Source organism: Bombus bifarius, unplaced genomic scaffold (assembly GCF_011952205.1).
Source record: "Bombus bifarius isolate JDL3187 unplaced genomic scaffold, Bbif_JDL3187 scf7180000007977, whole genome shotgun sequence".
In the NCBI taxonomy this organism is placed as follows: Eukaryota; Metazoa; Arthropoda; class Insecta; order Hymenoptera; family Apidae; genus Bombus; species Bombus bifarius.
Window position 1 is genome coordinate 4808379 of NW_022884362.1, and position 14454 is coordinate 4822832.

General features: G+C 27.7%; 1 protein-coding gene across 4 annotated transcripts; it reads left to right on the forward strand.

Annotated features, from left to right (window-relative positions):
- The first annotated feature begins 403 nt into the window (after positions 1 to 403).
- Positions 404 to 10590, forward strand: LOC117204067 (AP-1 complex subunit sigma-2). Of its 4 annotated transcripts, none has more exons than XM_033441090.1 (6): positions 404 to 572; positions 696 to 874; positions 1000 to 1108; positions 2652 to 2789; positions 8397 to 8492; positions 8637 to 10590. In XM_033441090.1, the coding sequence occupies exons 1-5, from the start codon at positions 570 to 572 to the stop codon at positions 8490 to 8492; spliced, it is 525 nt and encodes a 174-aa protein (XP_033296981.1). In that variant the 5' UTR covers positions 404 to 569; the 3' UTR covers positions 8637 to 10590. The 4 variants fall into 4 exon arrangements, with proteins under 4 accessions (XP_033296981.1, XP_033296985.1, XP_033296984.1 ...); XM_033441094.1 differs by lacking the exons at positions 8397 to 8492; positions 8637 to 10590 and adding exons at positions 3966 to 4012; positions 7384 to 7594 and having other exon boundaries at positions 407 to 572; XM_033441093.1 differs by lacking the exons at positions 8397 to 8492; positions 8637 to 10590 and adding an exon at positions 7384 to 7594 and having other exon boundaries at positions 407 to 572.
- The last annotated feature ends 3864 nt before the right edge of the window (positions 10591 to 14454 follow it).

Below are 14454 nucleotides of genomic sequence, written 5' to 3' on the forward strand. Positions count from 1 at the left end.
TAGTATAGAAATTATGTAATATAATGTACATATTTTTAAAATATATACATATATACATGCAAAAGTAATAAATATTTGTTTCAAAAATACTAAAAATTCATACTAGATATTTATTTAATTAACATATTAAATTTTTTTGTGTAATTAAAATATATTATTTAATCGTAAAACTTCTATTAATTAAACTTTTATTAATATTCTTCATTATTAACTGTATAATTGTTTGTACTATAATATTAAAATCATATGAGTTACTTCACTACTAATTTGTACGTATTATTTCTTGCTTTATTTATATCAATATGGTTTTAATATACGTTATCTCTTCTATATGATATTTTGCATAGTTTTGTAATAAATATTTTCTTCCTTGACAAATTCAAATTACACATGACTATGACGTATTTCCTTCGTTCATATCAGCGCCATCTAGTAAAAACCTGTGATTAAATGTGCACAAATTACACATACCAAAATTGGAAATTGGAGTAGACTTTGTATTGTGATTTATCGAAAAGTGCTGTGAATTCTTTTGGAATTGTTTTGTTAAAAAGCGGACTTATTTCAAAATGGTAAATAGTTATTATTATTTTTATCCTTACACGAAGAGAACTAAACAAAACTTATTAATGGTATCTTAGATAATTTTTAAATTATATATATATATATATATATATGTATGTTAAATCTTTTAGATGCAATTTATGTTATTATTCAGTCGTCAAGGAAAATTGCGTTTACAAAAGTGGTATGTGGCCCATCCTGATAAATTGAAGAAAAAGATTACTCGAGAATTAATTACTACAATATTAGCACGAAAACCAAAAATGTCAAGTTTCTTAGAATGGAAGGATGTTAAGGTTGTCTATAAAAGGTATATCACAATTACATTATGTTTTCCAAGAATAACAAGTTTTTGTTGAAGTAAATGAAAATTTTACTCTGTTCATCGATAGCATTTGAACAGCAAATTATTTTCATATTTTATTTGTTTTTCAGATATGCCAGTTTATATTTTTGTTGTGCAATAGAACAAAATGATAATGAATTATTAACATTAGAAATTATACATCGTTATGTCGAACTATTGGATAAATACTTTGGAAGTGTGAGTATGAACTTAATTGTATTTTTTCATAATAAGATATATTTAAATGTAATTTTTGGAATACATATTTACTTAAAATTCATTATTACACTTTTCTGTATATAATATATTAGGTGAAGTAAAAAGTTCTGAGCGCTTTTTCGCTTTATTTCGACGATGAAATTAACATAGTCAAGATTATTCGATTTAGATTAAATATGCGCCGTTTTGTTCGATTACTTTTGTCCATTTTGAAGGCAATTTCATAATTCCGCGGTTGAAGAAGTCCTCGTCCCTATTGGTAAAAAACTTGACCAGCTCATTTTCACAAGCCTCTCTTGAGGCCAGTTTTGTACCATCAAGAAAATTTTGCAAAAACTTAAAAAGGTGATAATCGCTTGGTGCCAGGTCTGGACTGTACGGCGGATGCGATAGAACCTCCCAGCCAAGCTCTCGGAGCTTCTGACGCGTCGTTAAAGATGTGTGCGGCCTGGCGTTGTCTTGATGGAACACAACACCTTTCCTATTGGCCAATTCTGGCCGCTTCTGGTCGATCGCCTGCTTCAGTCTGGTCAGTTGTTGACAATAGAGGTCCGAATTAAGTGTTTGCCCCGATGGGAGCAGCTCATAATGGATGATTCCCTTCCAATCCCACCAAACACACAATAAAACCTTCTTGGCCGTTAATCCACGCTTGGCGATCGTTTGGGCCGGCCCACCGCGATTGGACCACGATCTTTTTCGGCTGTTGTTCTCGTATGTGACCCATTTTACATCGCCAGTCACCATCCGCTTCAAAAATGGGTCGATTTCGTTACGTCTCAACAAAGAATCGCAGGCATCAATTCGGTCCAAAAGGTTCTTTTGCGTCAATTCATGTGGCACCCATACGTCGAGCTTCTTCTTGAGACCAGCCTTATGCAAATGGTTCCAAACGGTTTTCTGGCTAATCTTCAGTTCCTGGGCAATGGAATAAGTGCTCACATGCCGGTCCGACTCGACGATTTCCATGATTTTATCCACATTTTCGACGATTGGCCTACCAGAGCGTGCCTCATCTTCGACGTCCATATTACCAGAACGGAATCGTTGGAACCACCGCTTTGCTGTTGCATTCGATACTGTACTGGGTCCATAAACAGCACAAATTTTTTTGGCCGCCTGCTCCGCCTTTTCACCTTGGTCGTAGTGGTACTGAAGAATGTATCGAATTTTCTCTTTTTTTATCTCCATTTTCGAACGCTGTAACACACAACTGGCTTCACCGAACACAAAACTGACAAAGAACCTTTTTGATGCGTAATATCACCTTGAAATCGGTGTATACTATGACTCGATGCGATGTGCACATCGTGAGATATGGCTCACTAAAGACATCTAGCGAAAAACGCTCAGAACTTTTTACTTAACCTAATATTTATTAATATTGTCTACAAAAGTATTAATATAAACATTATATTGTATTTTAATACAGAAATTTGTAGTTAAAATGATATCTATTTTTATTTTATTTTATGCAGGCGAGGAGATTAAAACTTTAATATCATTTTAAATATGTTACTAGGTTTGTGAACTAGATATAATTTTCAACTTTGAAAAAGCATATTTCATCTTAGACGAATTATTGGTTGGTGGTGAAATTCAAGAGACTAGCAAAAAAAATGTTTTAAAAGCCATTGCAGCTCAGGATTTACTACAGGAGGTTAGTTATGGGGATGTACCCATTGAGTTGTGACTTGTCCTTTTTAACGATATTATAATTTTCTTCTGTTACTTTCTAGTAATATTACAGAGTCATTTTGACCTATACATTTTTTTTATTTTATTAATTTTCTTCTTTAAGAAAATTAATAATATTTTGCAATTTTTGTTATATTCTCATAACTATATATTAGTATTTTAATATTTGAAGATTCGTTAAAACGACTCTTGCAATATATTTAACCATCAATAGTTGGTGTGTAACATTCTTATTAAAATAATCAAATTTCACACTGATTAAGAGGTACATATAAAAAGTATTAAAACCTCTTGGCTGATATATATGTGGAGCATGTTTGTAGCCTGTTTATTCTGGGTAAAATAATGTGATGATATATAAGCTCAACTCGTAATAATACTTTATTATATATATATATTATATATATATGTATACAGTTCCTTTTTTAAGATATATACATATAAGAAAAAATTTACATTTAACTTTAAATGTACATAGCGTAGTAAACAATTATTATTAATACTTAACAGAATATTCAAAATAAGAACATATAGATGGGAAAAATCTAAATCAATGAAATCTTCTTATGTGAAAGTAATTACTGCATTATTTTACTGTCTGGAGAAACTGGGTTATAATGATATTTTAATGTTTATTAACAGTGTAATATCTAAATTGCATGACGGAATGTAATTTTTTAATTTTAAATATTCATGTGTTGTTTTTTTTTATTTGATATTTTTTCACATTTCCATATGTTTTATGTGCTACATATATTATATATCTTTGCAATCTGAAAATAGTTCTATTCTTTTATGTAGTCTGTTATGAAATACTTAAAATTTTTATTAATGTTTGAGGTGTGTTGTATGTAATTATTGATATATGTTTAGTTCGAAAAATCCATATTATACATATTATTAATATGTACATGCAATCATGAAGAATACTCTATACTATTATGAATCATGAATGTGATTCATTTCTTTTCAATATAATGTGTCATAAAATAATCCTAGTTATATATATTGTATAATCAGGAAAGCATAAAAAGTGTCTGCTTATTTTTTTCAATAATATTAAGTAAAATATTATGCATAGATGAATATAGATATATTTTGTATTTAAAAGTATTGTAACTTTATATTTTCTTTGTAGCTAATGCTGTGTGCATAGAATGCTTATACGCTTATTCTCTCTTTAATGTAAGTGGGCTTACACATGTTGTGAATTTTTATTCATAATGTACGCAACAGCATATCTATAGTGATAAAGTTAAACATATAAAGAACCGTTGCCATATTTTAATATCAAATGTTGTCATAGAACATTGTGTAATATGACATAATTTACAAAATTAATGATAATATATTGTTTCTGGTTCAAATGTTCCTTTATATAAAATAGTACCTTTTAGACTGAAGCAAATCAGTAGTACTACATTAAAAAAAAATAGTTAGCTATTTGTATGAGAATAAATCTGCATTATGCAAGTAAATATTATAAAATTATTAAATATTTTGTAATTATTTCTAATATAATTAACTTATAGTATTTTCTATTAAAATATTAATAAGACATAATATCACTATAACAAAGTTATTTTTCTGTCTTAAAGTTTTAAAAATTTAGTACACATTTAGAAAAAAATATTTAGCTTTTTATTTGGCATGTTGCAAATACAGAAACATAATTGCTGCTTTAAACATGAAAAATGTAGATTGAAAATTTAGTTACATTCGAAATATTTTTAAATAATGTAGTTTAAATGTGCACTTTTAAAATTATTATATTTTATGATTATGGGAATAACAGTATAAAAATAACAGAAAATATATATATACATGTATAAGCACTTTTAGGTGTATTAGTATTTCTATAAAGATCTATTTCGTTACTTTAAATGTATTTCAGAGAATATATTGTTTTATTTATGCTAGAACAAAAAGATAAAAATTATCTTAACCTAGTAATTAAAAATTCATACAATCAATAATATTTTTATATATACAACAGATCTCTAGTTTATGAAGCAAAAATAAATATATATATATTATGTAACATACTTCCTGAAATGAAATTTATAACACTGTATATAAATTACATAAAAATATTTAAAGTATCATATATAGAAGAATATAACTTCATAATATTTGTACAACAAAGATTAATTAGTATTTAACTAATATATAAAATAAATTAAAGATATTTTTAAATAATATTATTAGAAATAGAAAGGGAATTAAAATTTTTTAAGAAATATTTAAAATTTTTTAAGAAAAATTTTTAACATTGATAAAGGATGAATTCGTGTATTAAGATAAATTTAATGGGATTGAACTTCCAAGTTCAATTTCAATTTAATTCTTTTCTGTATATCTAAGGTTTGGGATTTCAAAACTATATTCCTAAAGTATTTCTTTAAAATTTGTAAAAATGATGGTATTATAAACATTTATTATTAACTTTACATCGTAATTTTTGCAATAAAGTTTTGGATACTATTTGGTATTTTTCATAAAAAAAATTGTTCTTACAAGGAAAATAATGAAAATTTCCATTTGAATGATTTTAAAAAAGCTTTATCCTCTTTTCATTGAACATCAACGTTTGAACATTTTTGCTATATAATAAATAATACAAATATTGAAATGACCAATGCATTCAATGGTCAGAACATTAATTTTATTGATTTTCACTATTTTACATTTACTTTTTTTTTTTTTTTGTATGATTTCGCAAAAACTGAATAAGTGAATAGATGGTTTGATTTAAAATTTGGTAAATGTGTACAATAAAAGTTTTTATCTTGAACCAGAATAATAGAAAAATATCTTATTATTAAGACATTAAGTGCCAAATCTTTAAAATATCGCAGTAGTAAAACACAAAGCATCAAAGCCGAAATTTTTTACAAAAAATTAACATTTTTAGATCGATAAGTCGAATAGTTTGTATTCCATGAAATTTCGAAGATTTCCTTCGTGTGTACAAAAAGTCCTCTTCCCTTTTTAAAATCATTGTTTCTAGTCTATAGCAGGTTTTGTCTAACGTAATATAAATCATATGACATAACTCGTAATAAAAATGATTATATTACATACCATTATTCTAAAACGTATTTTTATCATAAAAAAAGCTACAAAAAATAATATGAATTAGTAGAATTCCACTAAATTTTATATTTAAATTGTTTTATTTATATTTGTTTAAAGTAACCTTTCAAATATTAATATTTTCTTGCATAAAAATTTGGTATTTTATTATTTTTATTTTGATACTATGCATGCATTGAGTAATATAATGATAACCAAAATAAATATTGCTAAATAATATTGAGTTTATTCTTTTTATTTTGATAAAAGTGATAGCGTAATTTAATTGTTTATAACTTATAAAAAGAGTTGCTTTACCTTAAAGGGTATGATGCTATGGAAATGCTGTTGTCCATAAGTAGTTATTGAAATGTATGTATATATTTCTAAATTGTAATAAATATCAATCATGGTCAATTATGTTAATGATTTTATGTAATGATATTGATTGTGATACACATGATGTCTTAAATGGTATTCATGATAAGTTCCTACATTGCGGAAGTATGCTTGTATGTTCGTTATTTTTTTAGATTTCCATCTTATAGATTTATAACATTTGTTTATTTTATTTCAATAAGATACTATACCATAAGAATAATGAAAACATCAATGGATATTATTTATTCGTAGGCACTGGTTCATATAAGGTAATTTTTCTTAATTATGTTTTGTTTAAATGTTAAACAGTTTAGCGTCAGTGATAGATGACATTTTTAACAACATTTTGTATTATGTTATAGTTTTATTTTTACATATGTAAAGGATATGTTAGATTCTAGCATTATTATATGATTTATTTTTAATTTAGAATACAATTTGGAATGTCTGTTACACAAAGTAAATGTTATATTTTGTGATGTATTAACAGAAACTTTTGTGGTAATGTTACCAAATTTTTTACGTAGTAGCTTAATTGTATTATGGAATTTTTAGAATTGGGATATCATATTTAAATCTTTAGTTCAAACTTCTATATTAATAATATCATAAAATATAATAGTGAGTTTATAATTTTAAGAAATTAGTGTTTAATTGAGAAGGTTTCGTATTTTAATTATACTAGAAGAGAACAATCCTAACACCATATTGAATCAAAAACAAAAAATAATAAGTACGAAAGTTGCAGTAAATACATAGTATCAAAATGCATGTTTAGTTTATCAACATGCCATTTATTGTTAGTTTTGCTGACTTTATTTCATTTAGGTACTAATTAAAGTGAGATAATAAAGTGTTCTGATTAAGAAATTTCAATTTGTTCTTTGGTTTTCAGAATATTTTATAACATATTTTATTCTTTGTAAAATATCATGTAAGATAAAATTTATTTTTATTTTGATACTATATTACTCTTACTATATATATTTTGTAAGATAAAATTTATTACTAAGATTTAGCTCAAGATTATTGTTCCATTACTAAGGACATATCTAGAAATACACTAAAGATTAGTTAGAATATTTGTTTGTTTGTGGAAGGATGAAGCTGTGGAAGGTGCCCTGCGGGAGATAGGGCTTTTGTAGGTGCTGCGTTCTTGCATGCCCTCCATGGCCAATCTGTCAGCCCACATGAATCAAGATCCGGAGCAGACTCATCCGCTGCATGATGCCATCATACATCTCTACTTTTTCTATAGTTATTGAGCATCAATTTTTTATCATTGACAACCCTTACAAATTTAGTATTTGAACATTAGTATATTTTTTATAGGCGACACAAATAGATTTAATAGTAATATTCATGTAGTTCATGTGTATAATATATATATATACATCATAGAAAACTATATATATACATTATAGAGATTCATCTTAATTACGAAATTGCTTTTCATTTTATTATTGAGCAGGTAATAAAATTAGCTTCATACTATGGCAATAAAGTAATGCACATTTGAGAAATTATTATTTCTTTATGTGTAAATAGAAAAAAAGTGTTTAGATAATGTATACATCATTTTTTAATGCATAAGGATCTTTTCTGTGACATGTTATATAGTATTATATTTGTCTTCATAAAGGTATTTATTTCAGTATCTAATTAGAGGTGAATGTTTGAAGGTATCACTTTTATATGTGTACATGTGTATATACATAAACAGTGTCAATTTTTAATATTATAACTTTAACACAGTATATAATAATACCCATAATAAATGTATACAAAGAAATTTTTACACAATTGTATACAAAATTATATACTACCTTTTCCATGTAATTAACCCATTTATGTATTTATTGCTACTGTATTTACCCTTTCAGATTTTAATAAGATATATCTTGATTTATTTATACATAAAATAAAGATATTAGAATTTTTATTTACTCACTCTTTGTTAGAAAGAATTTTCGTTAAACTTCGTCAAGTTACAATATCTACACTTAATTATAAATACAGAGACATTCTGTATGCAGCATGCAATACAGATATTTCTTTGATTGATGCTTAAGCATTTTAAACGAAGCAATAAATGAACATGTGCTTTGTGCAGCTTTGTGTATCCATACAAGTATATACTCAGTTATATGAAAAGGGTTCAGTTCACCATTTGAAGCTGCATCAAGGAGATTACTTAATTACAAACTAGGTACGTGTTTGTTTATATATTTTCATTATGTATATTTGCATTATATGATAATATGCAGCATCAAAGAAATTGATCCCTCTTCATATCCGTAGATGTACTTTTTGTATGGATCTTTAATGTAATAATACTATTCATATGTTTCAGGAGGAAACTCCACAAGGTTTCTTCGAGGACCATGGTCTGGGATAATACTTCCTAAACAATATATCCAGCATAACGTAAGTGGTATGTTACAATGCTGCTTCAACATTCCAGAATTCTATTTACGACAAGCTTTCTCAATTAGATTTAAGAGTATGGTACTGCAGAGACATTAACGAATTGAAATTAAGCTTTTCAATTAAAGTCATGTTTCTGTTATAAGTTAAAATGTAATTATATTGAAAAAATTATAATCGCTGTTTGAATAGTCAATGAAATGTAGTTACTCTATAAAACGTTAAAAACCAGACATATTGTTTCTCTTTGTTAAAATACTAGCAGTACTATACTACTTATATACATATATATCATATACATATATGTATGTATGTCTTTCCAGATTGACATATTATTTAATCCTTTATGTTTCATTTGCTTTCTGAAGTGATACAATGTTTATTCTTATCATAATTTCTTCTTTTATCTTTGATATGTATGCAAAGAAGTTGGTATAATTAAAGCTTTGGAACTAAAATTTATAATTTTGTTGATAGAATTATTATATTGTTGTATAATACTTAAGAAATTAAAATTTTATATGCTTGAAAGAAATCTGTAAAACAGTTTGCTCTTCATATTTTATTTTGCATTTATTACATTGTATTCCTATAAATTGCATTTAGTATATTTGTTTGTATGATTAACATTTTATGATATTTTAGTAAAAATATACTATTTTTTTCATCCAAGATGACTTCATCTATAAGTAACGAAAATAATACAATTTAATTCTCAAACCATATTTGGTATACAAGCAAATCTCATTACATAAACTGCTATATTTCCTTCTTATTAAATCATTTTTATTACATTGTTTATACATAAAGGGTCAAATAATTAAAGAATATTCGATAATATTGTCGCTATACGTGTATTAATGTATCGTTCGTGAGGTGCTTATCGAAATTCTATTTACATTTATTCTTTTTTGGGGGGGATTGAAGTATGTATAAGTATTACGAAAGGTCGTCGTGTTTTATCAATAATTAATCGATGATCATATTGTTATGTTTTACGTATAAATAATAGTCAATAAGTTTGACGACGTTTTCAAGCATACGCTCAAAAGTAGTCCAATCGTTCGAGTAAAATCAAACTGAAATTGAAGGAAAAGTAAACGTGACGTTTTGTTAGAAACAAGGTATATAATTGAAATATGAACAGAACAATTAGAATTTGAAGGACTCATTTTATACGAATATTTCAAATTTATGTTTAGTCAAATACTGAATTACAACAAATATATTGCTCTTGAAGGAGAAAATTTCTTCTTGAAGATTTGCGATTATATATTCGAAATAATTATTTTTCTCTTAAATAAAATATAATATCCTCACGTGAAATTTATAATCCTTCGAAAATATTATTTAAGACATAGCACAATTAAAAGAAAATCAATAGAAATGTTTTGTTATCGTTGAAATCTGATGAGATAACTACATACGTACGTTGTAAATTTTTCAGTAATCGTTATCGCTAAATGAAGAAATTTTCCTTGTTATAATTAATAGTTGAATGTTCAATTGTACTATTTGTATAAGAGTTCTGCAGCATATCCAGCTTGATCGTGTGTCACATAATGCTTTTTACATTCTTACGTGTAAAAATTAGCTATTTTTGTTTTCCTTTCCTATATATATTTTTTATCAAAATTCGATATGCAAAACGTGATTTATATCTAAAATTTTGGTTGTAAAATGAATTTAAAGAAGACTGTTTCTTTATACATTTATTCCTATTACATAGGTAAAAGTTTTGGTAAATTCAAAAGAATACTTATAATAGCTTAGAAATGAAGCTAAAAGAAAAATTAATGAATAATTAATAAATTACAGAAAATATTATATAACGACATTTCGAAATTACTGCGGCTAATTGCAAAGCTTGCAAAAAAAAATTGCATTATTATAAAATCGTTTATATAATATCATTTTTTTTTTTTAAGAATTAGAAAAATACCTCGTTTCGCGAGTTTAAACCGGATATGCTGCAAAATTTCTTAAAATTTTGTTGAATTGATTAATTATAAGCGAAAGGATAGAAGAGCACTTAATAATCGTAGCTTTCGCCAAACGATTGCGCAATCTATCATTCGTCTCATACAGGATGATTTATCTTACCATATAAATGAAGTTATTGCGGAAAGTAAGCTGCGTTGAAAAGGATAAAATGGATTTTCAAGGATTTGCAGATTTGTAAAATAGAATTCAACACATCGAGAATACCTGTATTTCACGAAATCAGTCATATATACATACATTACGTATGCGTTATATGAATCTGTTATTTCAGTGAAAAAGATTCTACCTTCGTTCTTTCGAGTAAGGGAAAAACAAAGATAAAGAGTCGTATTCGTCGTCTTAAATATAATATTATTTCAAAATTTACAATTGCTTGCTTACAAATGTTTAAACAAATATTGCATATCTTACCTTCCATAAAATTTATTTATCTATCGACAAGTTAAAAATTCATTTTATTTACAACCTGTCCATTAAGATCGCGCCATGTACTATATGATAAAGTTGCTGAAATTTTCCATTCAACCCAGCGTACTTTCCCAAATAAACTTGTAAATTAAAATCGGCCACCCTGTAGACTAACTGAAAATCACTGACGAGGATATCGATTTCGATATAAACATCATCTTGTAGTATTTTTTCGGCGCTGGCGATGATAAAAGATATTCATGTTCCTGTCGATTATCATTCTCGTCTTACCGAAATAGTTTTGCGCGCGGTTCTATCGCCAATTCTTGTTTTCACGCGTATATGTACGTCCCGAACAAAGGAACGGAAGAAATCGATGTTTAAACGGAAGCATGTAAAAAATTTCCCAGGCATGCAAGTTTGTATCGTTACTAGAACCATAGTTTATCGATTATGGAAACGTTCGCCGATCGACAAATTTTTCATATTAATCTCGGTGAATATTGCGCTCTTAAAGGCTGTCATGGATGAAGGTTTGTCTCAATACGTTTTTCAACATTAAAGATTAATGAAATCGAACAAACGAAACCAAATGTTTTACAGTAATCATTGGGTCGCGGATTTTTATGCGTTTATGGGACATCTAAAAATGCGAAAATCCATATAATGTACCAAAGTATATACGGTGTTTCAGAAACTATGGCGCAGTCTGCTATTGGTTGATTCTACGTGAAACAGCAAGTCGAAAATGCAGAATAAAGATCGTTGACGCGTGTTCAAGAAAATCGAGAAAGAAACTAATTGGTTTGAAAATTTGTCGAGTTAAACTTGGTTAATTACCGACTAAGTATGAGTGGACAATTAGCAGCAGGTTGTTGCACACGCGAAATAAAATTTTCCCTTTCAAGAAGATAAAGTTTGAACATACTTAGCGAACAATTAGCCTGGTACAGGCGCGCGATAAATTTACTAATTTATCGTTCTTGAAAACAAAGCGAAAAAACTTTTATTACGTACCTTCGACCTATTTTATTGAAGTATGTCTGACGAATGTACAAGCTTAATTTTCCCAACAAACGAAGCGACGTATGAAAGCATCTTATTCTATATTTTCGCTAGGTTTCTTCACGTAGCATCACCTTATCGCCGATTGTACCGTCATTGTTGGTGGTTGATAACACCGTACAATGTGTCTAAGATATCCAAGATAATGGTCGTAATGATAGTAGGCGAAACAAATTTCCGTTTCGGTTCTATGTTTTTAGCGATACTTGCAGAAATAAACATTTCCGTAAATATACGCAGCCTAGTGATTACAAATAGTATTACAATGGCATTATTGCACGATAAAAGTAAAATAAAGCCTGACAATATAGGAATAAAAATTCACGCACGGTGAAATTTCTCTTCATAATAGCTTTTAAGAGTTACAACGTCGCGAACACAATTTACAAAGGGACAATAAGTTTAAACACTGTTCGTTGAATCGTTTGTTCATGGTATTGATACAAACTGTTGATACAAGAGAAAGAGAGAGAGAGAGAGAGAAAGAGAAAAGAGAGTGAGAGAGAGAGTATGCGTTATACATATCTGAAAACTATATACTCGCAAACAACATGTTTTTTATAGTTTATCTTAGACGTAGGTAGCTCGAAACACATTGCGGCGTACGTATTCATGTGTCACATTTAAACCAGCTTGTTGAGATTTTTTCTTTCTATACGTCACAAGATTGTTTGTTTTTTGAGTTTCTAGCATTTTTAACGAAAGACCGATGATATTTTTTTCTTTTCTACATATACGAAGGTTGCCTGGATATTAAATATCAGACTTGAAAAGTGACGATCGAAAGATTCATGAAAACGTTCGGTTTCGTTTAATCGTACTGGGCAATATGGATATTTTTATTCTTATTTTTATTTGTTAATATTGATTTTTAATGACATCGGCTTAGAAATTATAAGGTTAACCTTCTAGATAAGAATTTTTTTCTAGACATCCTCTTTTTATGTTTTTTTTTTCTTTTAAATTCATAACGATAAACGATTTCATCGAGTAGAATAATAGAATAATTTTTAATAATACGACGGAAATGACAGAATTATAAAATAAATTAAATATCGATTCCTTTAACTTGAAAAAACGATAATATTAATTTTATTGGAAGATGCATATTGCCTAGAAATTCTATTTCTATGTTTACTATATTTTATATTACGTATATAATTTCACCAAACAGAATGTAGAATAGTTTTAAGCAATACGAAGAAAATGGCTATGTTTAGTTAAAGTACTTCGACTATTTTGCGTTTAAGTATTTAATAAACGATGGTGCACGTAAATCGATATGATTTGCATTATCTTCTGTCTCGTTAGGTACTTTTTATTATATACGTATATTTCAAATACTTATGACGTTCGCCAGATTCTTTGTTAGTTTAATATGGCTACACGTACGCAACGCAATAGTAAAGAAACTTTCCTTCGGTAGTATACAGGTGTTTTATGTTAACGAGAAATCAAAATTAGGGATTAAGCGCTGAGAATTATTAGAATTCGTGGTACACAGAATTAAGGTATTAAAGAAAATTCTCAGAACAATACTACGAACCAATGTTAAACATATGAACGTGTATTTACGATAAGTCTATGAATATTGTATTTGAAAAGACGATGCTTTATGCTCCGTCCATAATAAAATATGTGATGTAAAAATATCCATTTTTCTCCAGTATGTTTTGCGCTCCTAGCCAATGGCCCAAGCCAATTGTAAGTACAAGTCCTCGGGATGTTCGTAAGTATAACTTGAAATTGTTAATATCATTCTTAATATAGAAAATTGAAATTGTTGATGCTGCTTTGTGTAAAATTGTTTTAATAATTCTTCGATTAATTGTTTAAATTGCAGTAATAGATTGAGACATTTTGAATAATCCGGAAGAATACCTCTTCCGTATTCAAGTGTAAGAAATATGAAATGTTGAGTAAACTTCACGCAAGAAAATAATTGGCCATCTACGTGGCATGAATGGTCATTCAAGATAATCTGATTCTTCGTATCTTCAAAATATCGTATTAGAGAAAAATCAGGAAATTTAGACGGTACTTTTACATTTTACTACCATTATAAACTCGAAAATCGCTCCTTTTACCGTTTTACTTTCCTTGTACTCGACTGCACATAAGAAAAAATATTGCATTTTGCTTTACAGTTTCTTACCTAATTAATCTATGATAACTTTTGAAAATAATGTATCGAGTTGTAATGGTATATCATACGATTGAAAATCATTTTTTTCTTACATTTTCTTCTGTATTTTGCATAAAAAACG

Bases quoted from the DNA above. Each gene is read 5' to 3' on its own strand.
- LOC117204067 (XM_033441090.1), top strand. The intron at 1,109-2,651 runs GTGAGTATGAAC...ATATGTTACTAG, and splicing joins TGGATAAATACTTTGGAAGT to GTTTGTGAACTAGATATAAT. The intron at 2,790-8,396 runs GTTAGTTATGGG...TGCTTTGTGCAG, and splicing joins CTCAGGATTTACTACAGGAG to CTTTGTGTATCCATACAAGT.